Raw genomic sequence first — 26,541 nt, forward strand, 5'->3', positions numbered from 1 at the left:
TAAAGGGTCATTCATATCCGTTTTAAGGTACTCTCTCAATCATGTTTTCAAGCTTGTTCCTGAACTGTACAACCTCTGTCACTTGGTGATGAAGGGTACTCAATTGAATGGTGTATTGTTTCACAAAGTGGTTGCTGAGAAATAACCTACATTGACTAATATAATTTAAGATTTTAATCATTTTTTTCTAGCCTTTATGGTGTATGAACCCAGTAGGGCAAGCAAATCACCCAGAAGTGCTAGCATAAACACAAGAAAAAATGCTGATATTTTTACAATTTAAATCATTATTCATTATGATTAATTTAATTAAATTCAAGGCAGTATAAATTCAAGGCAGCAGTTACAAAGAAATAGCTTGGACAAGAAGTATGTGACAGGAAGCAGTGACCATGCTCCCCTGAATTATTGAGCTGAGCTGACCTTAAAAGTCTTAAGAGTGACCTTTAGAGTATGTGACTGGAACGACCATTCTTCCCATTGTCTTGATCTGGTACTTTCATTTTGTAGTTAATTTGAAAGCTTTCAAGACGCTGAGGAGTTGTAGCATGGACATAAAACAGTGATTATATGACCTTTAAATGTGGCATTTGACCTTGATATTTCATAGCTAGAAAATTAGCTCTGTACACCTTCTCGATGTGTTGAAAATTTATGCAAAGTTACCATAGATAAAACTAGAAATGTGTCCATAGGACACGGATGCCCCCACTTCGATTTTTTGTCACAGAAAATAAGCCATAATGATTATTCAGGATAATCTGAGGGCCCTAACTCCTAAATGATTAAAGCGATTTCCATGGCTATCAAACTTGATCAAGATATTATGGTCACAAACATGTGTTAAAAGTTTGGTGAGGATTGGACAAACAGTTTTCAAGAATTAGATCGGAAACAATCTTCGGGACGTATTTTTCAAGTCTTATTTGCTTTTTCAAGTCTTTTTTTGCAAATAAAGGGCCGTAACTCCTAAATGACAAAAGCGATTTCCATGGCTATCGAACTTGATCAAGATATTATGGTCACAATCATGCATGTAAAGTTTGGTGAGGATTGGACACATACTTTTCAAGAATTAGATTGGAAACATATATTTTTGAAGTATTTTTGGCAAAAAAGGGCCGTAACTCCTAAATGACTAAAGCGATTTCCATGACTATCGAACTTGATCAAGATATTATGGTCACAAACATGTGTTTAAAGTTTGGTGAGGATTGGACAAACGGTTTTCAAGAATTAGATCGGAAACAATCTTCGGGAATTTTTGGCAAAAAAGGGCCGTAACTCCTAAATGACTAAAGCGATTTCCATGACTATCGAACTTGATCAAGATATGATGGTCACAAACATGTGTTTAAAGTTTGGTGAGGATTGGACAAACGGTTTTCAAGAATTAGATCGGAAACAATCTTCGGGACGTACGTACGTACTTACGGACAAGGGCAACCCTATATGCCGCCACTTTGTGGGGGCATAAAAAATTCAAATAATGGAGCATCCTGAAAAAATAGCTACTTGACCTTTGACCACTAAGTGTGGCCATGACCTTAAAAGGCACACGGTTCAACAACTATTATTTAAGGGGTGTAAATGCTCAATTTTGCATAGCAGGTTTCTTCGTTACTAAATATTTAAACAGAATGATAAATTTTCATATATTTATTATTTGTAAATGGCATACAGGTTCTGCTACTCAATGTGTTAATGAAATACAATGAACATGTAAATATGACTGGCAAACATACAATTTTTATTGAATAAGATATAACAGGTAAATCTGCACTAAAAAAGAGGATTGAAGGGAAAGGTTCTTGGTAATACTATATAAAAAGGTGGATAGAACCTTTTCCAAGTTCACTCCTCTAAATATGAAACACAAATGCAGCATAATAAATGCTATTATGGCCAAAACATTATAGGTAGCTCATTAAGTATGTAAAATAAACATTAGTGAAATAAGAATTGTGTGGTGTAGTCCGACATCTTTATCAAGTTATACCGAGTAAAAATGCTGGGTAATCAAACTTAGTGTTCAGGCTCATGCTTCTGCCAAATGAGATTGCCGGACAGATTCACATTTAATCATTTTGAAAAGCTCCGACAACAAAAAAAGTCAGATAAAGCAGATAACCAAACCGCCAAATTTCCCTGAAGAAATGGAAAAAAATGCCAAATTTCTATTTACCCGGTAGTTATTACTTGTTTTCGTTAAGAGAGTTATTCTGAAGATCCTGCATGCCCAATGGCTAACATAAAGGCATTCGAGTGGCATTTTGCACTTAACACTAAAAAAGTTAGCATTTATTTTTAGTCTTCTAAACAATAAGTCAGTGCTGGGCTGCCGAATTATTCATTTAGAAGACCGACAAATCCCACTAACTAACACTTATTGTATGTTGAAGAAGTCATATAACAACTATTAGCACCATCATTAACAATGTTGAATATATCTTCAAAATACAACACCATGTAATCAATGGAAAAAGTCAAAAACAAATAAATTAAAGTTCCGTACAACAGCAATAAAGACGTGTATGTAAGCCTTGCCATACACATGCATAATGTCCCTTACAATATGTTTACCAAATTCCTTTGAATATCTCATTAAATTATTTATTTATGGCCAAGTTGAAAGTTTTTGCTAAACAATATTGACAACAAAGATTATGACAATTTTTTTTAGGTGAGCTTAAAATGTATGTCATATATGTTTTAAACTTTTAAATGCCTAATAATGACTAACAGCTTTGGCTATTAAAAGCAATGTATAAATAATATTTACTTAAAGCATTATATACATGTATAAAGAATGCACGGTGGAATGGATCTCTATTGCACATTACATACTATAAAATAAACGTAACATTAAACATAAATATGGATTTCTATAAGCATCACAGATATATACTGGTAATATAAATGAAAATGATTTTTTAAAACAAAAAAACTTTTTAAAAGGATATCCCCATTTTAAAAAATTTAAACATGGATTCTGAAGACAATAAATACTGGACCCATAATAAGTCACTAATGTCTGGAGTGTGAGTTATAAACTGAGATAAGTGAGTTTATAATGTTACAAAGTTACCTTTAATATAATTATTTTTGACGAAAGATGCGTAAATAATTTAAAATGTTATTCTAAAAATATGCAGCAATTTTCAGTCATCGAAATTAGTATTTTGGATGAACAAACCCAAATTCATTTACTACTGCTTAACATAACATTTCTGAAACAGCCCTTCTGTATAAAACCCAGAATTTGAGCAAGCACGGAAAGCATTTTAACAGTACAGGGCTTGCGGGCATGTGCTAATTTCAACCTCTGAATTTTGACCATTACTGCTCTTCAAATAGAGATTTTAAAATGATATAAAGATTTGAAGTGTTGTGATTGATAAACTCAGTCTTGAGACTCAAGAATAATTTGGGCCCTAATACAGAAGAATAATACCACACATCTGCTTACATAAGTTAAATTAAACAGAGAACAACAAGAGATGACAATGTTCAACATGGCCATCTTATCAAGGAGCGTACAATAACAAAGAGATAGTAAGAAGCACCTGTAAAACACAATTAGATGCCAATTAGTCTTAATAAAATGTTTACACCGATTCTTAACAGTCTCGATAATGACCTACTTTGTCTCACAATAGAATATAATGTTTTTGAATCTTAGTCCATGTGCATTTCATGACTTGACTGACCGGGGTTGAATGATTAGACTCTGCATCATGTCAATAAAGTTTAATACAGTCAAACCCCGTTGGCTCGAACTCCCAGGGACCGGTGAATATACATCGAGCCTCAGAAAATTCGAGCGAGCCAAGCGTGTTCAAGCCAACATTCACTTCGAGCCAAGCGTGTTCGAGCCAACGTTCACTTCGAGCCAAGCGTGTTTGAGCCAACGTTCACTTCGAGCCAAGCGTGTTTGAGCCAACGTTCACTTCGAGCCAAGCGTGTTCGAGCCAAGCGTGTTCGAGCCAACGTTCACTTCGAGCCAAGCGTGTTCGAGACAACGTTCACTTCGAGCCAAGCGTGCTCGAGCCAACGTTCACTTCGAGCCAAGCGTGTTCGAGCCAATGGAGTTTGACTGTATGTCAGTACCAAGTGTGAGAAAACAAATTAAAATTTTAACTTTTAAAGTCAAATAAAACTTGCAAAAAAAAATCCAGCCAAACTGTTTGTTTCAAATAATATGTCATAACATTTAAGAATAAAAGATAAGAAAAATCAATATATCATAACATTTGTAAATAAAGTCAGAAAAATTGACATCTCATTACATTTAAGTATGAAAACAGAAAAATCGATATCATAATACATTTAAGAGTAAAAGATCAGAAAATTTGTACGATATACTCCTTCAATTAGATGACCCAATCGTTAAAGTAACAAAGAAATTATTAACATTTCATTCAGAAAGTAAAAATGCAGTGTAAAATTCTTTCTTAACAACATTTTAAACATACACAACATAAAATAAAATCATCAAATTTTGGCTTTAAAATATTGATTGTAAGTATGAAATCACATGGAACTAAACACTTCAATATGATGATGTCTTCAGAACAAAAACCCGTTACTAGCAGAAGCATAGCAAAAATGTGTCTTTTTCACCTGATGTACACCCCTCCTCTGCCAAGCATCAATCAACTAGAAAGACTCATTAAATTAGTTTCTACATCAGGCAAACTACCGGTAGAATTGATGAATGATGAACTCTATTCAGCACTTGGCCCCAATATCATAGAAATACACTAGTCAAATCTTAATCTCATTTTACCATATTAAAGCATCGTATGATTTAAAATTTTGTATGTTTTAACTCTTTTTATTAAAAAAACAACAACATTTTTTCACATTAAATGTGATAATAAAAACCTCTTGTCAATATTTTAAATAAAATTCATTCTAAAGCAAAAAAAAATACTTTAAAGTAATTGTCAAAAAACATTTTTTTATCAACATATTCTATGAGAGAATGCGCTTTTTAAAATGTGTAAAATGTATGATCTTTCAAAAGCTTCTGATGCTATGTAGTAAAATGAGTTGAGACTGTGATTGAGCTTTGAATTAAGTATTTTCTGAGCTTTGAATTAAGTATTTTCTGAGCTTTGAATTAAGTATTTTCTGAGCTTTGAATTATTAAAGTATTTTCTGAGCTTTGAATTAAGTATTTTCTGAGATTTGAATTAAGTATTTTCTGAGCTTTGAATTAAGTATTTTCTGAGCTTTGAATTAAGTATTTTCTGAGCTTTGAATTATTAAAGTATTTTCTGAGCTTTGAATTAAGTATTTTCTGAGCTTTGAATTAAGTATTTTCTGAGCTTTGAATTAAGTATTTTCGTGATATTGGGGCCAGGTCACTTTTGAGTACTGTCCAGATAACTAAGAAGAGCCACAATTGTTGATCTAAGACCATGGAGCCGGACAATGATTCAATAATTTTGGGCTTGTTAAAAATTTGGAATACAAATATCCAGGTTTGTTACATTTTGTAAAGTCAAGGTGTCGGCAGAAAATTCAGGCTTGTGCATCCAAGGGTCTTACTTCAATAACTGCAGCTATATTTTCACAACCACTCTCTAATTTCACCCATAACTAAGTCAGAATTTCATTCAGTGATTTGTTTCTGGTAAATTTTGGACCTAAATTCCAGTCCATTCCAACATAAACTTTTATCCTCTAAACAAAGTATGTTCAATTTATCTGTTGAAATGAAAAATTGAAAAATGATTTTGGCAAGAAATTTGACCCCCATGAAGATGTTTTGTGAGATAGAATTCTTGTTTGCATTACTAGGACCAAACTTGATAAAAGCCTTTTACTTTCTCTCTTTTTCAAATTCTATGAAATACAGTCAAACCCTATTGGCTCAAACTCCCAGTGACCAGTGAAAATACCTCACGCCTCGGAAATTAGTGCCAAGCAGGATTATTTACCTATAGTATATAGAAATTGGTCCTTTAAATCTAGTTTGAACCAACAAAAAATTCAGGCCATGCGAGTTGAGCCAAGTGAGTTCGAGCCAACCGGGTTTCGACTTTGTGGAAATTCCCAAATTTAGTCAAAACCAATGCATTTTTTCCCAATCAGAAAAGACACTGTTTCTACTGCTTTATCTACTCCATAGTCCCCTCACTGTACAAACTATCACAGTGCTAATCACTGGCTAGATCAGCCGACTAGAACCGACCCTCTCCCACTACTGGATGCTGGCATATGTGGTCAGTTATCACAGTTTGACCATTCACTTGGTTTGATGATCGATGTCCACTAGTCACTGTCGTATTTCCCTGTTGGCCGTATTCTTGTTAGACCCACACTCTCTGTGTCTGAACTAAAAAAAATAAAAACAAAACCAATAAAAATGTTATCATTTCTAAGTAAAGAAAGGGACATAAATAAAAAATATTTAAGTATTAATTACATAACTTGTCACAAAAGAGCATAATTGTTAATGTGAGAAAGTTTAGAAAGTATGATTTTGATCTCTTGAAAGGCACTACTGGGCAGTTGCCTAATTCCGGATCAATTTTGAAGTTTTCTTAAAATATTGTCATAATTACTGAATATAAGTGCATATAATTTTAACAGAAAAATGTTGGGTCCTATATCAACCAAAATGGAAAACGAACAAATGAAAATAACAATTAATTATAATATAATATTCAGTACGAAATAAGGGCAAAAACGACGTCCAAAAACATGCATTCAGTGCCTAAATATTCGGATTTTTTCAAAGAACAAAGTAAACATTATCAAGTCAATATACAAATATTTAAATGCTACTTAAATGAACATCATGTATTAAATGTTTAACCTGTATATAAATTTTATACTTCTCTCTGAAGTGTTTGTATGTGTATTTACGGCGTATCCGAACTACTAATTTGTCCGAATTTGCAAAATGTTGAAAGTACGAATCTGCTTCATTTTTGCTTCGTTTTCATATCAAATGCTGCACAACACAAAACAATTACATCGTCAATTTATTTACTTTATATGTAATTGGCATTGTATTTCGTGATTGATGATAAGTCATAAACATCGTATAGTAGGTCAAGTGTTTAAAGATAACCCTGTCGAACCTCAATATAAAAGCTCGCGCTGTGTGACGTCATCCCCCACGTGACTAAATATTGACATTTAGGAAAGCGAAAGTTTAGAGGTATTTATTTTGGGGTTATACTCGAATAGCTGCACTTTTGCGTTGTTTCTGTTGCTATTGAGGTCAGTTGCGTAGACTTTGATCATTCTATATTGATCACGGTCGCCGAAACCCTTTTTAAACGATTTCCGAATATTTAGGCAAATCCGGAATTAGGCAACTGCCCAGTAGAGTTATAAAAAAATAAATAAAAAAATATGCGGACGGACAGATGGAAAGAGTGATAACTATAGGGACCTCGCAAATTTTTGCAGCCCCTAAAAATCATAATGTATCAGATTTCTATTAAACTCAAATTGGAGTGGTTTTTATGCTTTTTAGTAAAGTTTATAATAATTACTATAAAATGAAGTCAACTTGCACCTGTTTCCTTGGTAGAAACCATAACTGGTGTCCTTTTTTATACACTAAAAGAGCATGCACCCTTGTTAAGTTTGAACCTTGTTGAGTTTGAGCCAACACAATTTGGGGGTTTGAACCCATATACACTTAGGTGAGAGGCAGAAAAATATACCCCTCATTGCTTTTTCATACATGTGATAACGTCCCGGACGTCCGGGATTGTCCCGGAAATCATATCTCTGTCACGGAGTCACGGAGGGTGCATGTTTGTCCCGGAAAGTCATAAAAAAAAAAGAAAAAAAAATAATCTCGGAATCGGAATCGATTATCTTAATTTTACCAATGTAAGTCAGCTATTTTGCCTGTCCGGGACACTGGTCGTAAAACACAGGACATGTTGACACTAATCCGTTAATTGGTACGCGTGTCGTCGAGGTCATCGTCAATCACCCGATAATTGATCTATCGGCCTATTGTTGTGCTTAACGAGTGGGGGAGGGTTCTTGTATACAAATTCATTGTTTTCATATGGATTTGTTTGGTCTTATGAATGATAGCTTTTAATTGATGAATTGATATTTTTCACACATTTTACCAACAAACGAGCATGAAGGTAAGTTCAAAGAAAGTGACAAAATTAGTAAAAAAAACAAAATTAAAACACGGAAAACATCCCATATTCCTTTCAAAGTCGATACGTCGTTATACTTTAAACAACTTATGCGTCCATAAGGAATTTTAGTGTTTTGACCTTTTTTCCGAACTATCGTGTGTATTTTTACGCCGAAATAAAACTGACGATATGGGGTTTACAGGTGGTTATATAGAGTGCTTTAATCACGTGACCATGGTAAGTCACGTGATCGCTTTATACAGCCGATTGTTGACACGTCTCTATCAAAATTATATGCATCTCCAAACGGAAAAAAGCTCATCGACTGGAAAATCTTCTTTATCGTCTGAAAAATATTGTGTGTCATAAATTGCAAACGTTTTAAATGTGATGAAAAAATAAATATTTTGTAACGCATGTTCTCAAAAGCGCGGGAAAACAGGTGCCCGTATAGTTGTTTATTTCCTGTTTTGATGAAACCGAAAGTAGACTGCATATCCTCCTGGTTAGCACTTCATTTAAAGCCTGGGAAAATATCTGGTGGTTTTATTTTTTCAAGATAATGCAGAAAAAAAACCAACCATGTCAAGTAAAAAATACGTCTTGGCAGTCAAAATAGGTACATTTTCCCGACGTTAAAAACGACTAAAATAGCCCCAGATATGCTATAGAATGCACCACAGACGTTCCCCATTTAAAAAAATTTCCGGGGGGCATGCCCCCGGACCCCCCTAGTGTGCGTTGACATTACGATGGGTGTCCCGGAATCGACCCAAGAAATTATCACATGTATGCTTTTTATCTAAAAAAAATTCTGAAAAAAGAGTAGTTTTAAAGATTGGTTGGTTTTATTTCCTGTACTGCACACAACACACATACCCATAGTGGACTTCCTCATCAGAATCATTCAGCATGGACAATCCAGGGTTGTCTTTAAAATGGGTCTCTGAAAATATAAAACATGAAATTAACTTGTATTATACATTGCTCATTGTTAAAATATAATATTTCTTCATTGTAAACAGCATCCTAGTCTTTATTGTTTAAAGCAACTTATTGCACATTTTAACAAGCATATTATTTCTCATTTTTGAAACATCATATTGCTCATTGTTAAAACATCATATTATTCACTGTTAAAGTTATCTATTGCTCATTGTTAAAAACATCATATTGCTCTGAAATTGTTAAAAGCACACTATTGCTCATTATTAAAACATCATTTGCTCATTGTTAAGTTTCCCCGTTTAAAATAGCGCATAACGGTTTCCCAGTTTCAATCATATCTGTTAATGAGTACAGATGAATATACCAACATTATTTTTAAACTTACTGGGATTTACGTGTTAGACAACCGTAGTAAATTTCGAATTGGAAAAATGTGCAAAAGCTGCGAAAGATACATGTGTCGTAAGTGATGTGATATATCAGTAAGTAAGATTCAATGCCTCGTACACAACGATGTAAATTTTATGTAAGTTTTTGACAATTTTCTTTTTCTCATGCAATTGTATCATCTGGTGTCTAGTCCCTTTAATGAAACGCATACCACAGATATAAATAGCTCATACCAAAAACATTGTTACTGGGAGGCGGCGAATACACAAAGGCCATTGTGAACATGTAGGTGTTCAACAGACCGTAGAACGCAACAAACTCTGCGGAGTTCTGATAGTGGGTGGAGAGTTCGGCCACAAAGTTGTCCTGGAGTGCGGCCCGCCCGAACCGTAATACTGTGATTGTTATGCTGATTGACAATACTATCAACATGAGCAGTGTCATGAACTTTAATCGCAGATCTGAAAAACATCAACATACAATGTCATTCATTTCAAGGATGACAAAATTCAAGATTAATCCTGAAATTAGGGCCAGTATTCAATATCGATCTTATCCTTAATCTAGTGATGTTCCGATGATTGATTATAATCAGAATACATTGGTTGGGCCTGTAATCGGTAACAATCGATTGTATTTTGGTTATAATCGATCATCAAAAAAAAAAAAAAAAAAAAAATAATAAAAAAATATTAGTTAGTGTTGTTATCTTTAACAAAATGGCTGATGGAAGCCACAATGAGCGAGACAATGAACTATTTTTTATACAACAACACTTAATAACTTCATTCATAGACATAACGTATATATGCATATAATTATTAAGACTTAAAACTGTACATGAATAGAACAACAATTCAGGTACTATCTAGTATTTAAAAAAAAAAAGATTGTACTATCGATAATCGCTTACTTGAGTGGAACCGATTATCAACAGTTAATTTGGAATTGATTCCGAATACCATCTTTATCCTCAGACATGTCTTAGTGATTCCATTCAGCCTATTGGTCAGCTAAATATATAGGCCAATCAAACTTTTTGGATTCTAATCTTAAATCTAAGTTCAATCTAAGATGTTGACTGAATATGGCCCAAGGATTGAGAGCTTTCTATTTTGGACTTCCATACATTTTATTGTGTTTCATTGGTGGATTTATGTATTGAAATTAATAACAAATGGTTATAAGTGACTTTGGAAATGATATTAGGGGTCTAAGCCCCTAAGCCTGCTTTGGGCATTAATCTCTCATACTCAATCTAAATTTTCAGGATTGGGATTTTTACTCCTGATATAAGATAAAAAACATTCACTTCTTCAATCAGAATTATATAAAGGCTAGTTAAATGCCCCCCCCCCCCCCCCCAACTTAACAAACTTTGCAAGGATTTCTAGTTCTAGAAGATAAATACTCAAGGATATGGACTTATTGTTCGTGAAAAATTACCTTTGAAGTTTATTTGCTAAAATGTCTATGACATTTGGAAACAAAAGCACCTAAAGATGAGACCATTTGAACAAACTTGGTCAAAGAAAGAGTATAATTTTCATTTTGGTTTTCTTATTTATTTCACCTTTTATTTGTGTTTTGTTTTTGTTTTAAGTCATTTAATGGGACTCCCTCATGTTTTTGTAAAATGCACTCTTTCTGTATGACGAAATAAAGTGTTGCAAATCATTATGAGTGTTAAAACTAAGATACCAAAAGCTTGAACCCTACAGCAAATGTTCATATTTGCTCAAATATCATTTTTGAAGACCACATTCTAATTTATAACAACAGCTTTTAGCAATTTGTTGTTGCGTGATTGATTAACATTATTATGTGATGTAATCAATGTATTGTTAAAAGGTCAGAATATCCATCACTTTTATATAAGTTCTTGTGGCTTAATGGTTAAAGCATCTGGGGGTTTTTTAACTTTACTGGCATGGGTTCACACACCACTAAAACAAAATACTTTTTCTTATAATACAATTGTATTTTCCTGCAATTTCAATATCATTAAGTAAAATAATAATAAAATAAGTGTTTTCATATGCATTACCAGGAAAACTAATTTTTAGTAAAAAAAAACATGGGCGAGTCCATTTAACTACATTTGACCGTCTTTATAAACGTAGGAATTGACTCAATTGACGTATTTAAATATATAGTTTTTAAGTTATGTCAGAGGTTAAATTTTTTAACTCTGATGACAATACCACCGCTAACACCGAGGCTATTACAATACTTTGACTCTTCTTTGAATAAAGACAAGCTAAAAATTAAGGATTGAGAAATAACCCTGCATGCCTGTGACACCTTGACAAGACTCACCAAAATATGGCATGGATCTGAGTTCAGCATACGCCCGCACAAGTAGGTAGAGAAGATACAGTAGGTATATACCACCAACAATAAAGAAGAAGATCTTGAATCCCTGGAAAGTAATAATGCAATTTACGAAAAATCATAAGAGGAAGAAACCATTTCAAAGATAATTTACTGTTCATTGTTGGTTATCCAGCCAATCAACATCCAGAGTTTCATTAAAAAAAATTGGTGCCACCCCCTTTGAATAAATTTGTTTTAAAATTTGTAATGAATTGTTGTTAGGTTAGCACACTCGCTTCTCACCAAGGCAGCACTGGTTTGATTCCAGACTTGGGCGCATATGAGTTTGGTTTGTGGTCACTTAGGCAGACAAGTGAGTTTTTCCGGGTACTGCGGTTTCCCCACACCACAAGAACCACACTCTCGCGCAACATCGAGCAAACTTAGTACAAGTTATCATAACTTTCTTCACTTTCATACAGGTAATATATATAATGCTTAAGCTAAATTTGTGATACTGTACATGAGCTGTAACCTACAAGCTATATATATAAAGCTTGAAGCGCTATTTCATTTAAACTAAGACATACAAGCAATGCAACCATCTGCAGTTGGCACTCAGTGATATTGATATGTCAATATTGCACTTAATTTCGCTGCGTTAAAAATCCCTTGTCTTATATAAAAATCCCCTAGAATTCAGACCAAAATGCCCTGAGAAGCCTGTCAGAAATATGGCATGTATGGCACTGTCCTTCCCAGAAATTGATTTCATTTCTACCGGTAATTGTCCCCAACTACCTACCCTCACAAAAGACCCATTCATAAAGATAATTAGTGTATTTAGCTTTCCTGGGAGTGTAATATGTTTTCAGTCAAAAGTTGAAACTCATTCCTAAAACAATTGTTTGTAATCTTAATATATCGTAACAAACACATCGGTCCCTTCAAAGAAAACAATGACGTAACCAATATTTCTTAATCCAGCCAATTGTCAGAATCTATTTCAGTGTGTGTATACCACATGATAAATTACGTCTTATATGCTACGTCGGAAGGCATAAATTTGCTTAAAATGAAGACTTAAATCAAAGATAACTTTTCATTTACAACACCATTTTAAATGAAACAAAGGGCAGTCTATGCAGCTTAAAGAGCTCCGCATTTGTATCATTTCCGAAATTTGATGAGGTCATTAGTTTCATCAAACACTTCGACAACCTCTTTCCAAAATAATGTTTTGACAATGCTCCGTCAGACGGCCGTATAGTGAAAAGGTTTGTCGAAGTGTTTTAAGAAACTAAACTCGCAATCAAATTCTGGTAAAAGACCGAAGGTGGGGCTCCGTAAGCGGCGTAGACTGCGCTATGTTTCATTTAAAATGGTAAAGAAATAGTGAAGTTATCTTTGTTTAAAGGCTTTTTTTAAATCAAAATATTGCCTTCCGACGTAGCATTTATGACGCAATTTATCACGTGGTATACACACATTGTATTTCAAACCTTCAAGAAAGTTAACACATAATTTCTTATTTGGAAGATATCAAACTTCATAAACATGTCACTCCATTAATTTACACAGACAAATTTTGTCTCCATCCTATAAAAAATTTCAAATGAAATGTTATCACCAAAGTGCACTTCTTAGGACTGTTATTCTTTTAAGGACGCTTAACAAACCATGCAATCTTTGACAATCTGAGGCTAATTCTACAATGAGTATCTAGGAAATGCAGGGAAAGCCAACTGACTTCGCACCTAAATGTCTTAAGTATTCTCTGGCTTGTCACATATAAGAACAAGTGGCTTTTCTCCGGGCACCCCAGCTGCCCTCCCATACAACTAAAAAAATACATACTCAATTCACATTGCATTGTAATAACTTGCTTCATAATTTTTTTTGTTAAATAATGAAATTTAAACCTTAAACTATTTTTACCATGAAGTTGCTGGTGTCTAGCCTGTAGAAGTATGTAGGGTCCTGTAGCTCATTATATTCCTGCCAAGAGGAGAGCGTTACCGCGGAGATCCAGATTAGGCCAACGATCAGAACTTTAAGTGAGTAGAACTTCCAGAATCGACGGTCAGTCTGCAGCAAGATAGCCATTTATGGTAGGAACATTTTACTGTGAAAACATAACACTAAACCAGATGCAAACATAGGTTTGAGAAGGCAAAATAACTTCTTGAGGATGACTGGCCAAACTTTAAGGTGATCCATTGGAAAATAAATGCAGTCAAGTGCCATCATTCATTAGCATTAAGCATTCTCACAGATTGACAGTTTTAACTTTGCTTTTATTTATATCTTAAGTCATATAGGATAACTCACAATTTAATAGATCTCAATTGTGCCAAAAAACTCATTTTTCTTAAAGCGTTGATAACCCTTTTAGCCATAAAACTTCAGTTTTCGAACGTAAAGATAAAACACTCCAACCTGATCTTTTGTAAGCAGTCTTATATCAGTGGTTTACAGACATTTAGGCAAAAATTGGCTCATTCCAACACAAAAAAATAAAAAAAGTTGTCATCTTTTAGAGTGCAGCTTTGATATAAACTAAAATTGTTTTTGTTTTTTCTTTTTTCTAAAGACCTAAAACCTCACACCAATATCTAAAATTCACTGTTGTAATTTTTTCGTTTACCAGTCTAATACTATTTATAGATTAAAAATGATGGATTAACCATGCAATTCATTAGGATCATGACACGGCCTTTATCTGTTTTTCATTATCAGTAAAGCTTATGTTATATCAGGCATTATAATGATTAATTGTACATGTATATTACAGAATTTGCAGAGAATATAAACCATTTATCTCAGCCTATTTTTGGTAAGGTAAACAATTCTTCCTGTTTTGCAGTAATTATATAAACAATTAGATTAACATGGTCACAAATTTTAGCTTTTAAAATTAATAAAAGAAAATCATAGTACGTCAAGATGGTCGTCCCTTTGGCATGAAAATTATGCTGTTAATACACATGGATAAACATTGATTTCTTCACAGTATAAGCCCGAGCGCTTACCTGCCGAACACCATGATAGATACAGAGCCAGAAGAGGAGTAACCCACAGAGAAATGAGGACTGAAAGATGGCGTCAAACATCCCCGGGATCCAGCTGTTTACTAGGAATGTCAACGGGAACAACGGGTCTGAAATTACATTCAATGGGAAATTTTTTTTAATATGAATAATTCAAGGCTCATTTTAAAGTTTAAATAATTATTTTTTATTTATTTCAAAATAAGTGCATTTATTTTTGGAAAATTGGGACAGCATTGTGTATTGTTTACATGGTTCTAGCATTCGGCTCTTCTCCATTACCGGTATATCCATTTAATTTTACATAAACATATTTTACAACGATTGTGTCATGTGAAGAAAGTTATGATAACTTGGCACGATGTTGAGAGAGAGTATTGTCTTGTGTTGTGGGGGAAATCAGAGTAGCCGAAGAAACCCAGGCTTGGTGACCTCAAACCAAACTCACATGCACCCAGACCGGGAATCAAACCTGGGTTACCTTGGTGAGAAGCGAGTGCGCTAACCCTTGTGTAAACTGGTCAACTGTTGGACTCTTGTTTTCAGAGGTTGTCCAAGTAATATGTTGGATGCTATTATTATTGAAGAAATATGATTCCTATATATATTGGTCAATTGATTGATTGAATGATAACCAGCGTTGTATTAATTGTACAGCTCTCTTGAATGAGTCACATGGAGTATTTACCATTGTATAGCAGCAGAAGTGGCATCAACACAGACATCCATTTCTGCTCTATCGACCAATCTCGCATAGAGAATTTGCGTAGCGAATGGGAAAACATGCACTGAAAAAGAAAAGTGGATTATTTGATGATGTCATAACTTCTAGCTCATTAAAAAGATAAGAGAAACAAAGCTTTATTTTTGTATACATGTAAATGTATTTACACCATGTGACCTAAGCAAAACATACAACTTAATTATCGTGCCCTTGTCTACACTAGAATATATACTTCTTATCTAAAATGTACAAACTACATTACTAAACAAGAGGCCCAAAAGGGCCTATGCTCTACTGGCATGGCTCTTGTGGTCATTTTTAATCTAGAGCATGTATGTATGGGTAAATGGCAACAGACATATACTTCACAATTTGTGTTTGGGTTACCTGAAAACGTTGCATGTTCAACATCTGAGCCCAGAAAGTATTGTAAGCAGATTAGTTGCATGAACTATTTTAATATGTGCCAAGTAAAAGTCATCAGACAAAAAATAATGCTTTCAAAATGGTACTCATGGTAAAATTTCTGTAGTTTTTTTTTTTTTTAAAAAGATGGTCAAAAGGTCAAAGTCAAGGGCTTCTGAGGACAACATTGATCAATTTGAACAAACATTCACAAGCAATTGTGATGAGATGGATGCAAAAACACACAAAAAGATTTTCAAACCTATCCCAATTTAATTTTACCAAACCTATGAACCCTGGGTGCGGCCAGTAATGACCCCAGGTGCAAAACTTGAACAAACATTCACAACCAATTTTGTTAAGATGATCGAATGTGTAATACTTACAGTTGCTATAAATGTTACGGCTAAGAATGAAAACCTCAGCCATATCTCCAGTTTGGTAAATGCTGTGTTGTAACTTTTAAACTGAAAACAAACGGACAGTTAAATACACATGAAATTCGAAATTACTGAAACTAAGAGGCAAATTGAAATAATTTTTAAATTTGTTGAAAACTTTTCAAATATTTACTACTAAAAAAATCTATAAAACAGAAAGGTTCAACTTATATCTGAAAAATACTTACATACAGCATACAAACAGATAAGCAGGGAATGTGTTTTCTTTCAAAATAAAAGGATGCTTTCTGAAATACTATTTTCAGATTTCTTCGTTTTCTTTACTAGAATGGTATCTTTGTTTATAAATTGTATATTGGGTCACACTTGTTAGGTATTTCCCTTCCAAAATTTTATGTATGGATTGGTAGGGAGATAAAATAAGGTTTTATTTAAAATCAGCAAGGCATATTAAATATTACCATAGGCTCACAGAGCAGGGTATAAATTTACCATTATGAAAATTGAATGGAAAAAAATATATGACGACCAGATAGGTTTAAACGAAAAAAATTTTTTTTATTATTTGTGGCCTTCTTTATTTGGTTAAAAGTTTCTGGGAGACTTACATAGAAGATGATGTTTTTAATGTTGAAGTGAGCCTGCTGCTCCAGTCCATGGAAGTTGACGTTGATGACGTATGAAGTGTAGTCAAGGTACCCAAGATGCAGCAGAATCAGATCCCGGCACTCCTGCAATTGAAAGGGTAACCATTCTGAAGATAGGTAATTTTGTCACAAAATCATCTTGTTTAGGAAAATGGAAAGAAATTCTGTAACATACAGTGTTCAAGAAAAAGGAAGGTATTATTAACATACATCACTTAGAAAGGGGAAGAAATTCTATAACATTTTTGTTTAAGAAAAAGGGAGGTAATTCAGTAACATATACATAAATTAAGAAAAAAAGAGGACATTCTGCATTATAAGTTTTTCCTTACTCACAAACAAGACTCAAAAGTTCAAATCCTATTCGCATTGTAAAATTGCTACTATTGCTACTATTGCAGCACTTATAGCGAAATCTGCGAAACTACCAAATAAAAGGTTTTACCATCAATAGCAAATTTTTCATCCAAGAAAATGATACTTTAAACTGTTTTCCAATAAATGTATATTAGCATTTCTGAGTCTGAAAATCATACTCAAGACAGTACAAGTTAAAAGGTGAGTTGGAGACCGGATATGGGATATACGGAGCATATTGGTTGAGTGCAAAGCTCAAACTAGAATATGGTTTCTTGCGCTCTGTTTATATAAATATAACAAGTGTGTTTACCTGTGTACAAGAAAGGAGGCGAGTCCTGTTGTGGGTTAGACCATCCAGCACAGGGTTGTCCCCCTGTAGCAGACTGCTGTCCTCCGCCTTGATGCCCCCGATGAACACACTCACTGTGAACGACTGCTCTATACGTGTACCTAGAACATGACAATATGAGAGTTTTACATGCACTCCGCTATTGTTCCCTGAAAACTTTGGCTTTATCTATTATCAATTCAGTTCCAACCAAATGTTTGTGGTTTTGAATTTTGCCGAAAATGCTTTTCGGTGAAATACCATTATTGCAGTGAAATATCAATTTTGATACTTCACTGGTCTGAAAGACATTGGTTCCCATTTAGAAAAGTAACGAAACATTCAATTAATATATGCCCTGTTGTGCTTTTTTAAGCGATTTCAAATGAACAGAAATTAGATTTAAAAACAACCTTAAATTCAAGCAGACAAAAAACAGATTTTTTTCACTTTTGGTGTAAGATCAAACTTTATTTCACTCATGATCACAGAAAATTTTATTTTCACCTTTTCCTCATATTATATGAACTCTCAATGATATAAAGTTTGATCTTACACTGAAATTCATTAAATATCTTCTATTTCATATATATATTTTTGTCCTTAAAAAGACACAGCATATATGTTTGATATTGCATTTAGGAAACTGCTTTTTGTATAATCTATATCATTATTAATCATGTTGAACAAAAAAACAAACAAATATCTTAAAATCAAATCAAAGAAACTTCAATTCTTTACACTGACATAAACCATTTTTATGTCACATTTTGAAATAGTTAACCTTGGCATTAAATATGTTTTGAAAACTCCACATAATTATGACCCAGAAAATACAACAAAATACTTCATCTGATGTTATCACTAATATTAAGTATTTTAAAACAATACAACGTAGCATACCCTCAGTGTTATCTGTAATTATGTGAGCAACCAACCAGAACTGCTGATGGAAGGTGGTCAGGGGAGGCGACTTCAGGGCAAATGGCCCTGTCTGAAACAGACAACACATTCATAATAAGTCATATCAAAATGGAACTACCTAAATATTTTTTACAGTTTTTAGTCATAAATAAAGTAAAGATCTGGGGCGATATTCATAAAACATCGTAAGTCATTTCTTAACTTAAGTTGATTTCCTAAAATTTTAATAGTCAGATTTAGAGAAAAATCAAGGTGTTTTTAACATTAAAGGATGACATAGAATTAAACGGGTATTTTATATATTATTAAGTTATTATATGGCCATTGGGATACTTCATTAAGGAAGGTGACTTAAGACGTTCTATATATACTGGTCCATTTATTAGGCTTAAAAATAAGAATTTGAGAAGTACAAACTATCTGCCCATCAATTTTAACATTTTCCCACTTAATGATCTAAGTTTAAGTCTCTTGTACACCTATTGGGAAGATAAAAAGAGTTTGGCTATTTCTTGGTACAGCTCAACAAAAGCTTATTCTAACAAATCATTCAAATTCAAGACTTATTCAAAACGTGGTGATTATAGCAACATTTACACCAAGTTTGATATTTTAAAAGACACTTGCAAACAAGCAATCCAGTCCACAGCAGATTAGACTTGTGAATCGGGCTAGGGCCCTTTGGATTGTAAATTTACCATAGTATTATTCAAGCCCCATTAAAGATCCTGGATTTGAAGATGTTTTTTATGAGAACAAGACTGCATTTAATGCACCAGTCAATTGTAACCATGGCCCCCCCAGGGACCCTAGGTATGGCCCATTCCCTGCTATATTTAAAGCGAAGACAAAACCACCGCATTCACCCGGCACTACGGGGCCACCTGAAAGGTAAAATCACGGCCCATTTCCCCGGCTATCCCCCAGGACCTGATGGGGCCGTGGTTACAATTGACTGGTGCATAAACAAATCTGTATGAGTTGACTTGTAATGAGTTGAAAAAACAATGAATATTTCTTCAGTCAAAGACCACTCAAGGTTATGTTTCCTGTACACGATTGTAAAATTTCCATATCTTTTACTGTCTGCATAAACTTTATAAAAAATACCAAGGACATTTTCCCAATGTCTGCACTGTCAGTAACAGGAGAGATTGAAAGTTACATCAAAGCAAATTATTTCTAAACCACAAAGCCAGACAAAAAACAACACCCTAGCTTTTAACAGACAAAACTGCTTGTGAAAATCTATCAGCTATTAACTAGATAAAAAACCAGTGACAGTTTCTCCATTTCTGCACTCTCAGTAATGGACAATATTACAGATGAGGCCTAAAAAAAAAATTGTTTGGTTAGGGTTACATCCTTTTCAAAAATAGGTAGGATAGGTAGGCTTTTTTTTTTTTTTTTTTTTTTTTTTTTATTAGGCTTTATATAAGAATGTCATTTTCATCATTGGAGAATGGTGTTAAAGTTACCTTCTATATAAGCAATTAAGGTTTTTAACTACATATTGAAAAGCAAAAAAAAGAAAAGATTTTTTTTTTTTTTTTTTTTTTAGTTTTTCATTTATTTTTTTTCCAACTGACTATAAAAACGTTAAGGTCGGCGCCTATTCCGTAGGTAGGGTCGGGTAACCCGAACCAAATGTATTTTTTTTTAGGCCTGAGCACAATGTAGCACAAAAAAAATATTTCTGAAACTGCATTCAATACAAGGGCAGACATAAAAAAACATATTTCTGAAGATGTATCTTTTAACAGGAAGATCTGAATGTGAAAATCTATCAAAGGTTCTCAGAGTTGTATGTGTTTTCTAGTGAATATAATGGTTCAAACTGCTCCAGTATTAAATTTTATCAAGTATGCAGCTATAGTCTTTGCAAATTTTAGGATGAGTTCCACAAACTAGACATTTAATTTTTCTCTACAATTTATAGTTTAATTAAGCTACATTTTAAATGTAACAGCATGGTAAATATAACGCCAGTTCATACCTTCATATTGATGTTGGGGTCTCCTTGTGTCATGGCTGACAGGTTGTACGACACTGTTTCAATGATAGGTGGGCCTAGAAACAATACACTTGGTCATTAAAGTGCTCATTGCATTCAAAATAATAACAAAATGATACTATAACTTAGAACTAGCATGAACTACCCTTAAACTAAATTACTTTTCTTTTCACAGAATCACTTTTCTTTTAATCAAACAAAGTTCTATTTTATATGTTAAATTAAAATAAAAGATTTTTTTTTCAAATAGTGCATATAATTGATATATGACTGCCTCATTCGATATATATATACATGCACATTTGATATAATTCAGACATTGATTGCCAAATCAGCCTTCTTATACCATAGGCAAGCATTCCCTTAATGCAACCAACAGACATTATTAGTATATTCTAATAATCTAACACAAATACAGTACAGAGCTATATATATGTTTACAAAACATCTTACCAGCTATCCCAATGAGCACTGTTATTCCAAAGCACATGAGGAAAGTCACAAAGACCATCACAAACTGCCTCTTGTTGAGGGAATACAGTCTCATCTGAACAGACCTGAAATTATACATTTGCAAACAGCTTGATTTGCATATTAATATTTTAAACTCTAGAATGACTGTAGGACCCTCCACCTTTCCTGTTATGGGCCATAGGGTTAAATGGTTGCAGGCCCTTGACCCCTATCTGTGAAATAGGCTGAATGACTGAAGTGATGTTGCAGGATAATTGTACATATATGAACAAAATATTTTGCTGATAAGCCAGGCAACTAAAGTTGTTACAACTCAGGTACCTGGATGGGATAAGAAGTCACCCAATGAGGGGAGTCTGAGAAACTTTGAGTGCAACAACAACTCAGGTTGATGTCACCACTCCACAATATATTTACATTTATGTAACCCCATGACGAATACATCTAATATTTTATATATGCTTATAGAATTTAACAGGACAGACATATTACATCTGCATTAGAACAAATGACACACTGTTAGTCAAAACGAAGAAAAGTGTTTTGACATTTGGGACCATCCCAGTTGACATGTTATGATGATGTAGATACTGACATGTATCCACTCTTGCGCACAGTGGTCAGAAATTGGCTCAGTGTGAGCATTATTTGATAAGCTCATAGAGAGCTGAATTTTCTATCTTCTGTACCTAGCTACAATAATGAGCGATCAGGGATACTTTTTTTTATTATTTTGACATTTCTTATGTATCCCTGTAATGCTACAACTCTCTACCATTTAACAACGGGCAAAATGATATACTGTAATATTTGTGCATTGATGTTGAATAATAATATCAAAGTTGTTCAATTTTTATCCAACAGTGATCTGAACTGGATTTAATTTGTCATTAGAGTTGTTATTTTCACATTAATATATTATGGGTCATGAATACCGTTATACATGTACACAACCTGTCAGATTTGTCCCAGATTTACCGATATCGGGATACTTGATAAACAATCGACACTAGTAAGTGTTTTATGATAACTTAACATGTTTTTGGGGCATACTGACATAACTTAATATGTGTTTAATAGTAGGCAATAATATTTCCGTAGAAATTTGAATTTATAACGAAATAATTTCAAAATTGTGGCCGCGAGGATTCTCTGCGCAAGGACCGCTTGCTACTTTTTGCTGGGATGGTGGACATCACGAGCCTGCCATATTAAAAAAATTGTCAAAAGACTCGTTGACGGCCATTTAGGTGGACTACTTCTGTACCCTGTGCATAGGAGTGTATCCTAGTCCAAATATTTGCTGGAATCATTTTTTGGCCTTTTTGATTTGAAAATCTCTTTCGTTAATACATGTAATAAAAACCCTGAAATAGTATCTTTGTTTAAATGTAGTTAAGACTACTGTACTGTTGGAGTTGACATCCGAACGAAATAATGTCCGACGACTATACCAACAATAAAAACAAATTCATAAAATGTCATCAAAATTGTTGTTTTTACTCGAAAACTATAAAATAAGTAAAAATCTGAACTAACGACTCGATTTCAGTTCTGTTCCCCATCTCTCAATGATGAACATAAACATAAATCAATGACTGTTTTATTCTATCCGAAACAGATGACGTTTTCATGATTGACTGGGTGCGCGTTAGTAAGTGACCAATACGATAACTTGTATTGGATTTTCAATAAGCAGTCTTTATATGGTTAAACTCTACTATTTTCCAGATCGAGTACTCGAGACCTCATATATAATTTATATATATATTATTCATACGAAAGATGATCTATAAACATCGATGGACAAGCGTTTACAGAGCGGTACTCCGACAGGTGCACGATGCGGTGCACGTGCAATCTATGAAACTTTAACGCAATTCATATACAAACAAAACATAATATAACGTTATTTAGTATTTAAATGACAAATTAAATGCGGCGCTAGACTGAAAAAAACAACATAACACCAAGGACATATAAACCATGGTTTATAGGATCGTGTTAACACTAATAAATTATATGTGTGTCGATAAATTAGTGTTAAATTATGAAGTGAGCGTCGCAAGGCCACGATACCAATGCCTCACCCGTCTTTCGTTGTTGGTCAACTAACCGGCATAAGTACATGAGTTCTGGGACCAATAATACCCAGATGAGTTCTACATTTTTATGTTTATATTCTTATTATTTTAGTATAACTAAATGTTGATCTTGGCACAAATCTGCCGTCAGCACCGACGACAATGATTAATCGCGAAGATGATAGCGGTCCAGAAACGATGGCCTTTCCAACCGCCAGACAGAAAAAAATGACACGTCGCCGCATCGAACCAGAGCCCGTTCAACTTAAACGGCCGTCAGGCAATCCTACACGGTAAAAAAGAACATATTTGAGGGCAGAGTTCAATAGTTTTTAGAGCAACTACGGTATTTTGTAGGTACAGTTGTCCGCCTCTCTGGTCCAGCCAGGGTTCTATCTCCAGCAAAGGACACCCTTTAGTTTCTGGATTCTGCACATATATAAACCCTTCTGACATGATATTCATGGGCACGGATCTATCAACCTGGTTTATAGGTCCGTGTCATGGGTAATATTTTTTCAGCTTCTATCTGTCTAAACAATCGAACTAAAATAAAGATGTCACATGATATATAAATACCCACCTCTCACATCTGTCGTGCTTGTATGAGGGCGCTATGTACTTTCCGAAGGCACTGAACACGTCAGAGAACTGGGTCAAAAAGGCCCGAGCCCCGTTACCCCACGACGGGCCTGAAGGCTTCCCCGAGAAAGTGTAAGTCACGTCCATTATTGGTCCCTCTCACGTTGCAGGCAAATTAACTAAGTAATTAAACAGTTAGTTTATAATGAAACAGTTACCGGAACTAAAAACACTTGTACATGAAGTACCGTCAATATAATTATGACAGCGAGCTTGTTTGAACACAGTTTGACCGCTTGTTTAAATTCAATATTAAAGTATATGTCCCGTTATCATCAATTTAATCCAAAGATCACTCACACTGCTGAAAATGCTGAAGTTTGCGAGAACACTTTAAACTTGTAGTCTTTAACACATTGCCTCAATCCATGTAAGAACAATTCGTTTTCCCGTCTACAAAAAAATGGACCTGTTTTGCACGATTACTCAGTATTGTCTATCTGAGGCAAACTGTACCAACAGCACTCCCGATTCATACTTTTCTGGTTCTAAAGACGCAAAACTTTAATCATCAACCTGCATGTTTACGATTTTCTGTGAAACACATTCTCCATATGTTTTGAATAATTCCCGTAGAAAATAATGGCACTCTTAATTAGAATTGATCTATTGCCAAGGTGTGCGCAACGTCACTGTTATATGTTCTTCACAACAGCGTTTCTTTGTGGTACAAAAAATCCCGGAATCAAACGATATTACTCAAAGCCAGTTGGAAATCTTTGTGCAACGCGAAGCAGGGTGTTTATTCACCGGTTATGTCGGTCTAGTTGATGTTCTATAGAAGCAGAGTGGCATTGGTGATCAATATGTGTCCACAGCAGATTCCTATAAAGCTTGAAAAGGATCGATACCTTCTAGCAGACAGCCTAGCACTCGTCTGTTCTGTTCTCACTTCTTTAACAGACAATCCCCTTTGCCTGTTCGGTAACGATATTTCGATAATTGGCAATCTAGGACGAGTAACGATTAATTTGTCAATTGCAATGACCACTGTTTGTTACACTTTATGATTCCCGACAGCACTGCCATGTGAGACAGGGTCCTGTTTTATTAAAGTATCTTTGTTGTAACTTACAAAATCTTAAATTTGCCGGGATGTCACAGACGAGATGATGTCGGTTCATTGCCTGAGTCTGTAATAAATGCTGATAGCAAAAAATGCAATGACCAATGTTTGACGGTTTGTTTAAATGCTACATTTTATGATTCCCGACCGCACCGTCATGTTGGACAGGGTTCTGTTTTATTAAAGGATCTTTGCTGTAACTTACAAAATCTTAAGCTAGTCTGCCGGGACGTCACAGACGACAACAGGATAATGTTGATTCATTCCTTGCGTCTGTAATAAATTTTGATATTAAAAACTTGCAATGACCACTCTTGGACGGTTTGTTACAACTTATGATTCCCGACAGCATCGTCATGTGAGTAAGGGTTCTGTTTCATTAATGCATCTTTGCTGTAAATTACAAAATCTTAAGTCTGCCGGGACGTCACAGACGACAACAATGTGATGTTGGTTCATTCCTTGTGTCTGTTATAAATGTTGATATTAACAATGACCACGGTTTGTTACATTTTATGGTTCCCGGCTGAAGCGTCATGTGAGACAGCGTCTTGTTTTATTAAAGCATCTTTGTTGTAACTTACAAAATCTTAAATCTGCCAGGACGTCACAGACGAGATGATGTCGGTTCATTCCCTGAGTCTGTAATAAATATTGATATTAAAAAAATGCAATGACCAATGTTTGACGGTTTGTTTGAATGCTACATTTTATGGTTCCCGACCGCACCGTCATGTTGGACAGGGTTCTGTTTTATTACAGCATCGTTTTTGTAACTTGCAAAATCTTAAATCTGCCAGGACGTCACAGAAGAGATGATGTCGGTTCATTCCCTGAGTCTGTAATAAATATTGATATTAAAAAATGCAATGATCACTCTTTGACGGTTTGTTACATTCTATGGTTCCCGACAGCATCGTCATGCAAGACGGGGTTCTGTTTCATTAATGGATCTCTGATGTAACTTACAAAATCTTAAATCGCCTGGGACGTCAAAGACGACAACAAAATAATTTGTTTATTACCTGGGTCTGTAATAAATGGAACAAAAATATAATGACCACTGATTGACGGTTTGTTACACGTTATGATTTCCGACAGCACCGTCATGTTGGACAGGGTTTTGTTTCATTACAGCATCGTTGTTGTAACTTGCAAAACCTTATGTGCTGGGACGTCACAGACGTCAACAAGTTGATTTGTCCATTCCCTGACTCTGTATTGAATTTTGATATTAGAAGAAACACATACATCTATAATTATATAGCAAAATAAGGAGCATTTTTGATACTAAGATAATTTCTCTTTATGACAAAGATCTGAAATGAAATGCCCTTCGTACAGATGATATCTTTAACACCATTCTTAAATGATGACAATAACGTTCTTATATAAAGTCAAATAAAAAAAGCCTGCATACCCTACCTGTTTTTGAAAAGGATATAACACTATCCAAACCAGTGTTTTGCCTTATCATTTTAACATAATATTATGAAACGTTATAACTGTCGGGTTCTAGAATTGTTGAACGCACGTGTTCCTGAATTCCAACGTTTCTTCGTGATATTTCCAACAAGCATATGCTTCAGAATTAAGTCTTAAATATTGCACGTGCATTTTAAAGAGCCTTTAAAAA

At 34.3% G+C, this 26,541-nt stretch overlaps 1 protein-coding gene across 2 annotated transcripts; it reads right to left on the minus strand.

The window, feature by feature from the left end:
* Positions 1 to 1,644: 1,644 nt before the first annotated feature.
* On the minus strand, positions 1,645 to 24,345 carry LOC128238653 (transmembrane protein 181-like). Of its 2 annotated transcripts, none has more exons than XM_052954779.1 (14): positions 23,781 to 24,345; positions 21,093 to 21,196; positions 20,622 to 20,695; positions 18,605 to 18,695; positions 17,684 to 17,823; positions 16,975 to 17,097; positions 16,352 to 16,432; positions 15,525 to 15,624; positions 14,819 to 14,946; positions 13,725 to 13,874; positions 11,790 to 11,892; positions 9,704 to 9,931; positions 9,012 to 9,078; positions 1,645 to 6,346 (listed from the first exon to the last, which is right to left on the minus strand). In XM_052954779.1, the coding sequence occupies exons 1-14, from the start codon at positions 23,924 to 23,926 to the stop codon at positions 6,283 to 6,285; spliced, it is 1,599 nt and encodes a 532-aa protein (XP_052810739.1). In that variant the 5' UTR covers positions 23,927 to 24,345; the 3' UTR covers positions 1,645 to 6,282. The 2 variants fall into 2 exon arrangements, with proteins under 2 accessions (XP_052810739.1, XP_052810740.1); XM_052954780.1 differs by lacking the exon at positions 23,781 to 24,345 and adding an exon at positions 22,653 to 22,764.
* Between the last annotated feature and the right edge of the window lie 2,196 nt (positions 24,346 to 26,541).

This window comes from Mya arenaria, chromosome 6 (genome assembly GCF_026914265.1).
Source record: "Mya arenaria isolate MELC-2E11 chromosome 6, ASM2691426v1".
Lineage (NCBI taxonomy): Eukaryota > Metazoa > Mollusca > Bivalvia > Myida > Myidae > Mya > Mya arenaria.